At 53.1% G+C, this 7500-nt stretch overlaps 1 protein-coding gene across 1 annotated transcript in view; it reads left to right on the forward strand.

Annotated features, from left to right (window-relative positions):
- nfxl1 (nuclear transcription factor, X-box binding-like 1) overlaps positions 1-7500 on the forward strand; it is a 42486-nt gene that overhangs the window by 16194 nt on the left and 18792 nt on the right. The window contains exons 13-16 of the mRNA XM_037541429.1: positions 140-260; positions 741-900; positions 1033-1124; positions 2163-2184. Of these exons, the coding sequence (XP_037397326.1) occupies positions 140-260; positions 741-900; positions 1033-1124; positions 2163-2184 (395 nt within the window). The remainder of the gene's footprint in view (positions 1-139; positions 261-740; positions 901-1032; positions 1125-2162; positions 2185-7500) is intronic.

A 7500-nucleotide genomic window follows, 5' to 3' on the forward strand; every position in this document is an offset into this window, starting at 1 on the left:
CTCAGCCGGTGCTATCCAGCATCCAGTCAACTGCAGCTACTGACCACTGCTTTAACTTTAACAGTTCTTTTTAAGTGCTTGATAAACATTTTAATTGTGTGTGTGTGTGTGTGTGTGTGTGTGTGTGTGTGTGTGTTAGGGAGCTGTTATCCGTGTCCCGAGGTGGTTCAGGTGAAGTGTGCGTGTGGTTCCACGTCTCTGAGTGTTCCCTGTGGGAGAGAGAAAAGCACCAAACCTCCTCGCTGCAAAGAGCTCTGCAGGTACTCACACTGGTTCATATCCATTCAGGTTATATGTTCTATTTTATATGTGTAGGAGTGTCGAATAGAGTGGACAGTGAGTGGACACAACTCCAGCTGCACTGCTGTGTCTGATCCACTCAGACCAGCACAACACACACTAACACAGTGTTAGTGTTACTGCAGTGCTGAGAATGACCCACCACCCAAACAGTACCTGCTCTGTGAGGGTCCATGGGGGTCCTGCCCACTGAAGAACAGGGTAACAGAGTATCAGAGAAACAGATGGACTACAGTCTGTAACTGTAGAACTACAGAGTGAGACTGTGTGGTCAGTGGAGCTGATAGAGTGGACAGTGAGTGTAGAAACGAGGAGGTGGTCAGAGTGTCACGCTGGTAATTTGTTCCTGGTGTGTTACGGTCACAGTACGGGAAGCTGAACAGGCCTGAAGTGCGAGCGCCGTGCGTTAATCCCTTTATTGTTGTTTTTGTTTGATCTAGGAATCCTCCGTCGTGTCATCACCCCTCTCGAGAGCGCCACAGGTGTCATTTTGGCACGTGTCCGGTCTGCAAGCAGGTGTGTCAGCTGCCCCTACCTGGCTGTACACACCTGTGTCCAGCGCCGTGTCACGACCAGGTGCTACTCAAATCCAACCAGCGGGTAAGAAACGAGCCCCCGACCGAATTCCGTGTTTTTGCCCTGTAGGTCTCCACTAATGTGTCACCGCCCCTCCTTCCGCTCTCATCACTGTGTGTGTGTGTGTGTGTGTGTGTGTGTGTGTGTGTGTTCCAGGCTCCATTAGCTGGTCCGTGGGAGCAGCCGGCAGCGCCAGCATTTGAGTGTAAGGCTCTGCCCTGCCCTCCCTGCCAAGTCCCCATACCAACGTACGTACACCCACAGACTCTAAACACACTCCGACAGGGGAATTCCACCCTTGTTCCCAGATTTCCGCACGGTTCAGTGTGTGAGCTGTAAACAGAGATTCCGAGCGGTTTGGCGGGAGGTGGTTCAGATGTCTTTACAGAGGTGGTGATGGGAACCAGGGGTCGCCATGACGACAACGCCCTGCTTGTGTCCCTCCACCATGACTTTAAAATGCTGTGTACTTTAAATGTTCCGTGGACAGTTCTGACTCGGTAGGTTTATCTAGAACAGAGCGGTTCAGAGCGGTTTGGTGTTTACATCTTAACCACTTAACTATGCAGAAATTTGGGGAAATGGGTGGAATTCCCCGAAACCCCCCCCCAACCCCACACATGTGTATTACATCACACCTCCCCTTTGAACTCTGAAGCAGTCGCCTCGAGTAACAGTGCTGTTCTGTTCCCAACTTAAACAAAGTTAGCCTGTAATACGCACCACAAAGCGCAGTGACGCATTTCACACTAGGCTTTGAACTGTGTGTGTGTGTGTGTGTGTGTGTGTGTGTCAGGGCTGTAGCTGCGGAGGCTTCGAGGGGGACCCAGGCTCTGCCCGCTCGGACTGCCAGATATCTGACTGCTGAATTCTGCTGTGCCATTGAAAATATTATAAAACGTTAGTTGGCCGTGAGCAGAGCGGCCGAGTTCTGACCTCATCGTCCTTTTTTCTACCTAAAATAAATGAATAACTGATGAAGCTCTCCTTCGATCAGGGGTGCCCACACTTACTGTCGTGGGGGGCCAGAGCGCAACGTCTGTGTTGAGCTGAGGGCCGAAACCAAGAAAACAGCTGGTCTGATGATGAGCTTTAGTGGGACGGGTGGTGGCGGTCATCCTCACTGTAGTGATGACTGGGGTATAAAGCTTTATAACGGGACCCCTCAACCTGTAATCTGGACCCCCTAAATTATAGCCCACCTACAGGGGTGTGTGTGTGTGTGTGTGTGTGTGAGAGAGAGAAAATTTACCTGGGAAGCTAACTGTACGTTTCTCTCTCCACAGGGCCTGTCTGGGAGAACACGAGGTAACTCACTCTCACTCAGTCGATTCATCACCCACTCACTAACTCACTCACAGCCTTCCAGCACCTCCACTGAGCTCACTCTAAATCTCACCCTCTCATCCTTTCACTCTCACTCAGTCGATTCATCACCCACTCACTAACTCACTCACAGCCTTCCAGCACCTCCACTGAGCTCACTCTAAATCTCACCCTCTCATCCTTTCACTCTCTCTCAGTCGATTCATCACTCACTCACTAACTCACTCACAGCCTTCCAGCACCTCCACTGAGCTCACTCTAAATCTCACCCTCTCATCCTTTCACTCTCTCTCAGTCGATTCATCACTCACTCACTAACTCACTCACAGCCTTCCAGCACCTCCACTGAGCTCACTCTAAATCTCACCCTCTCATCCTTTCACTCTCTCTCAGTCGATTCATCACCCACTCACTAACTCACTCACAGCCTTCCAGCACCTCCACTGAGCTCACTCTAAATCTCACCCTCTCATCCTTTCACTCTCACTCAGTCGATTCATCACTCACTCACTAACTCACTCACAGCCTTCCAGCACCTCCACTGAGCTCACTCTAAATCTCACCCTCTCATCCTTTCACTCTCACTCAGTCGATTCATCACCCACTCACTAACTCACTCACAGCCTTCCAGCACCTCCACTGAGCTCACTCTAAATCTCACCCTCTCATCCTTTCACTCTCTCTCAGTCGATTCATCACTCACTAACTTCCAGCACCTCCACTGATCTCACTCTAAATCTCACCCTCTCATCCTTTCACTCTCACTCAGTCGATTCATCACCCACTCACTTCCAGCACCTCCACTGAGCTCACTCTAAATCTCACCCTCTCATCCTTTCACTCTCTCTCAGTCGATTCATCACTCACTAACTTCCAGCACCTCCACTGATCTCACTCTAAATCTCACCCTCTCATCCTTTCACTCTCACTCAGTCGATTCATCACCCACTCACTTCCAGCACCTCCACTGATCTCACTCTAAATCTCACCCTCTCATCCTTTCACTCTCTCTCAGTCGATTCATCACTCACTAACTTCCAGCACCTCCACTGAGCTCACTCTCTAAATCTCACCCTCTCATCCTTTCACTCTCTCTCAGTCGATTCATCACCCACTCACTTCCAGCACCTCCACTGAGCTCACTCTAAATCTCACCCTCTCATCCTTTCACTCTCTCTCAGTCGATTCATCACTCACTAACTTCCAGCACCTCCACTGAGCTCACTCTCTAAATCTCACCCTCTCATCCTTTCACTCTCTCTCAGTCGATTCATCACCCACTCACTTCCAGCACCTCCACTGAGCTCACTCTAAATCTCACCCTCTCATCCTTTCACTCTCACTCAGTCGATTCATCACCCACTCACTAACTCACTCACAGCCTTCCAGCACCTCCACTGAGCTCACTCTAAATCTCACCCTCTCATCCTTTCACTCTCTCTCAGTCGATTCATCACTCACTAACTTCCAGCACCTCCACTGATCTCACTCTAAATCTCACCCTCTCATCCTTTCACTCTCTCTCAGTCGATTCATCACCCACTCACTTCCAGCACCTCCACTGAGCTCACTCTAAATCTCACCCTCTCATCCTTTCACTCTCTCTCAGTCGATTCATCACTCACTAACTTCCAGCACCTCCACTGAGCTCACTCTAAATCTCACCCTCTCATCCTTTCACTCTCACTCAGTCGATTCATCACTCACTCACTTCCAGCACCTCCACTGAGCTCACTCTCTAAATCTCACCCTCTCATCCTTTCACTCTCTCTCAGTCGATTCATCACTCACTCACTTCCAGCACCTCCACTGAGCTCACTCTCTAAATCTCAACCTCTCATCCTTTCACTCTCTCTGAGAGACAGTAAGAGGGCCAGACAGAACTGAGAGTGCACAGTTGGATGTGGAGAAAGGGGGGAGAGACATATGACAGATATATATATATGAGAGAGAGAGATAGGCAGGCAGGCAGAGAGGTGAGAGACAGACAGAGAGATACAGACAGACCAAGAGAGAAAGAGACAGGCAGGCAGAGAGGTGAGAGACGATGAGAGACAGACAGAGAGATACAGACAGACCAAGACAGAGAGGGAGAGAGAGAGACAGACAGACCGAGAGAGAGGTGAGAGAGACAGACAGACAGAGAGAGACAGACAGATACAGAGAGAGAGAGACAGGCAGACAGACAGAGAGAGAGAGAGAGAGACAGGCAGAGAGGTGAGAGACAGTGTAGTGTGGTTAGCGGTCCTCCAGATAAGGCTAAAGGTCAAAACCAGTCTAATCTCTGAAATGTCACTGTGTGTGTGTGTGTGTGTGTGTGTGTGTGTGTGTGTGTGTGAGTGGGGGGGGGGGTCATTAACTGCTGTTTATATTTTCCTTTGTTATGCAGTAGCTACAGACACGAGCTCTTATCACTTAATTTGGTCCACCAGACCTTTTATATAACACACACACACACACACGTTACTTGCTGGCCCCATTAGCCTAGTCCTGTCTGACTGGACTGTGGCTTTAAAGTCCAGAGTTTGAGGTTTTCACGCTCGTTCACACGCGGGACCGATTCTGGGCTCGTTATTGCTTTCAATTATTTCCGAACCTTAGATCGGTTGTGTAAGCATGGTCAGCGTGTGGTCAGCGCGTGGTCAGCACGTGGTCAGCGTGTGGTCAGCGCGTGGTCAGCGCGTGGTCAGCGCAGTTTCGTCCGTTTGGTGCCTTTTATTATAACGGCGCTTTGTCCTCCGCTGTCCACAGCGGTCCTCTCCCGCGTCACGAAAGTGTCAGAGTAAGTTGAAGCCGCCACGTTACACAGTGAACCGGTCACACGGTGCCAGGCGCGGAGAGGTTCCACACGCGCAGCCGACCCACCAGAGTTCGGTTCTCTGTTCCGCTCCCGGGCTTGAAAACCGCTTTCACACTCCACCAAACGTACCGAAGTCACAGAGCAAGCGGACCAGAAAACTAGTGTGAAACACCCGGAATATAAAGCCATCGAAGGTCCGTACTTCCCAGCACCATGGTGCTCTGGTGTGTTGAGTGTCGCGAGCTGTGTGTGATATTTTGTGTGCCGTGGGCCGCGTGTGGTGTGTTGAGGTATACCGCGAGAGGTGCGGTGTGTGGTGTGTTGAGGTATGGCGCGGGATGCGTGTGGTGTTGAGGTATACCGCGAGAGGTGCGGTGTGTGGTGTGTTGAGGTATACCGCGAGAGGTGCGGTGTGTGGTGTGTTGAGGTATACCGCGAGAGGTGCGGTGTGTGGTGTGTTGAGGTATACCGCGAGAGGTGCGGTGTGTGGTGTGTTGAGGTATACCGCGAGAGGTGCGGTGTGTGGTGTGTTGAGGTATGCCGCGAGAGGTGCGGTGTGTGGTGTGTTGAGGTATGCCGCGAGAGGTGCGGTGTGTGGTGTGTTGAGGTATGCCACGAGAGGTGCGGTGTGTGGTGTGTTGAGGTATACCGCGAGAGGTGCGGTGTGTGGTGTGTTGAGGTATACCGCGAGAGGTGCGGTGTGTTGAGGTATACCGCGAGAGGTGCGGTGTGTGGTGTGTTGAGGTATACCGCGAGAGGTGCGGTGTGTGGTGTGTTGAGGTATGCCGCGAGAGGTGCGGTGTGTGGTGTGTTGAGGTATGCCGCGAGAGGTGCGGTGTGTGGTGTGTTGAGGTATGCCGCGAGAGGTGCGGTGTGTGGTGTGTTGAGGTATACCGCGAGAGGTGCGGTGTGCGGTGTGTTGAGGTATGCCGCGAGAGGTGCGGTGTGCGGTGTGTTGAGGTATACCGCGAGAGGTGCGGTGTGTGGTGTGTTGAGGTATACCGCGAGAGGTGCGGTGTGTGGTGTGTTGAGGTATGCCGCGAGAGGTGCGGTGTGTTGAGGTATACCGCGAGAGGTGCGGTGTGTGGTGTGTTGAGGTATACCGCGAGAGGTGCGGTGTGTGGTGTGTTGAGGTATGCCGCGAGAGGTGCGGTGTGTTGAGGTATACCGCGAGAGGTGCGGTGTGTGGTGTGTTGAGGTATACCGCGAGAGGTGCGGTGTGTGGTGTGTTGAGGTATGCCGCGAGAGGTGCGGTGTGTGGTGTGTTGAGGTATACCGCGAGAGGTGCGGTGTGTGGTGTGTTGAGGTATACCGCGAGAGGTGCGGTGTGTGGTGTGTTGAGGTATACCGCGAGAGGTGCGGTGTGTGGTGTGTTGAGGTATACCGCGAGAGGTGCGGTGTGTGGTGTGTTGAGGTATGCCGCGAGAGGTGCGGTGTGTGGTGTGTGGTGTGTTGAGGTATACCGCGAGAGGTGCGGTGTGTGGTGTGTTGAGGTATACCGCGAGAGGTGCGGTGTGTGGTGTGTTGAGGTATGCCGCGAGAGGTGCGGTGTGTGGTGTGTTGAGGTATGCCGCGAGAGGTGCGGTGTGTGGTGTGTTGAGGTATACCGCGAGAGGTGCGGTGTGTGGTGTGTTGAGGTATACCGCGAGAGGTGTGGTGTGTGGTGTGTTGAGGTATACCGCGAGAGGTGTGGTGTGTGGTGTGTTGAGGTATGCCGCGAGAGGTGCGGTGTGGTGTGTTGAGGTATGCCGCGAGAGGTGCGGTGTGTGGTGTGTTGAGGTGCGGTGTGTTGAGGTATACCGCGAGAGGTGCGGTGTGTGGTGTGTTGAGGTATGCCGCGAGAGGTGCGGTGTGTGGTGTGTTGAGGTATGCCGCGAGAGGTGCGGTGTGTGGTGTGTTGAGGTATGCCGCGAGAGGTGCGGTGTGTGGTGTGTTGAGGTATACCGCGAGAGGTGCGGTGTGTGGTGTGTTGAGGTGCGGTGTGTTGAGGTATACCGCGAGAGGTGCGGTGTGTTGAGGTATGCCGCGAGAGGTGCGGTGTGTGGTGTGTTGAGGTATACCGCGAGAGGTGCGGTGTGTGGTGTGTTGAGGTATACCGCGAGAGGTGCGGTGTGTTGAGGTATACCGCGAGAGGTGCGGTGTGTTGAGGTATACCGCGAGAGGTGCGGTGTGTGGTGTGTTGAGGTATACCGCGAGAGGTGCGGTGTGTGGTGTGTTGAGGTATGCCGCGAGAGGTGCGGTGTGTGGTGTGTTGAGGTATACCGCGAGAGGTGCGGTGTGTGGTGTGTTGAGGTATGCCGCGAGAGGTGCGGTGTGTGGTGTGTTGAGGTATGCCGCGAGAGGTGCGGTGTGTGGTGTGTTGAGGTATGCCGCGAGAGGTGCGGTGTGTGGTGTGTTGAGGTATACCGCGAGAGGTGCGGTGTGTGGTGTGTTGAGGTGCGGTGTGTTGAGGTATACCGCGAGAGGTGCGGTGTGTGGTGTGTTGAGGTATGCCACGA

The sequence above is a fragment of the Pygocentrus nattereri genome, chromosome 9, assembly GCF_015220715.1.
Source record: "Pygocentrus nattereri isolate fPygNat1 chromosome 9, fPygNat1.pri, whole genome shotgun sequence".
NCBI lineage: Eukaryota > Metazoa > Chordata > Actinopteri > Characiformes > Serrasalmidae > Pygocentrus > Pygocentrus nattereri.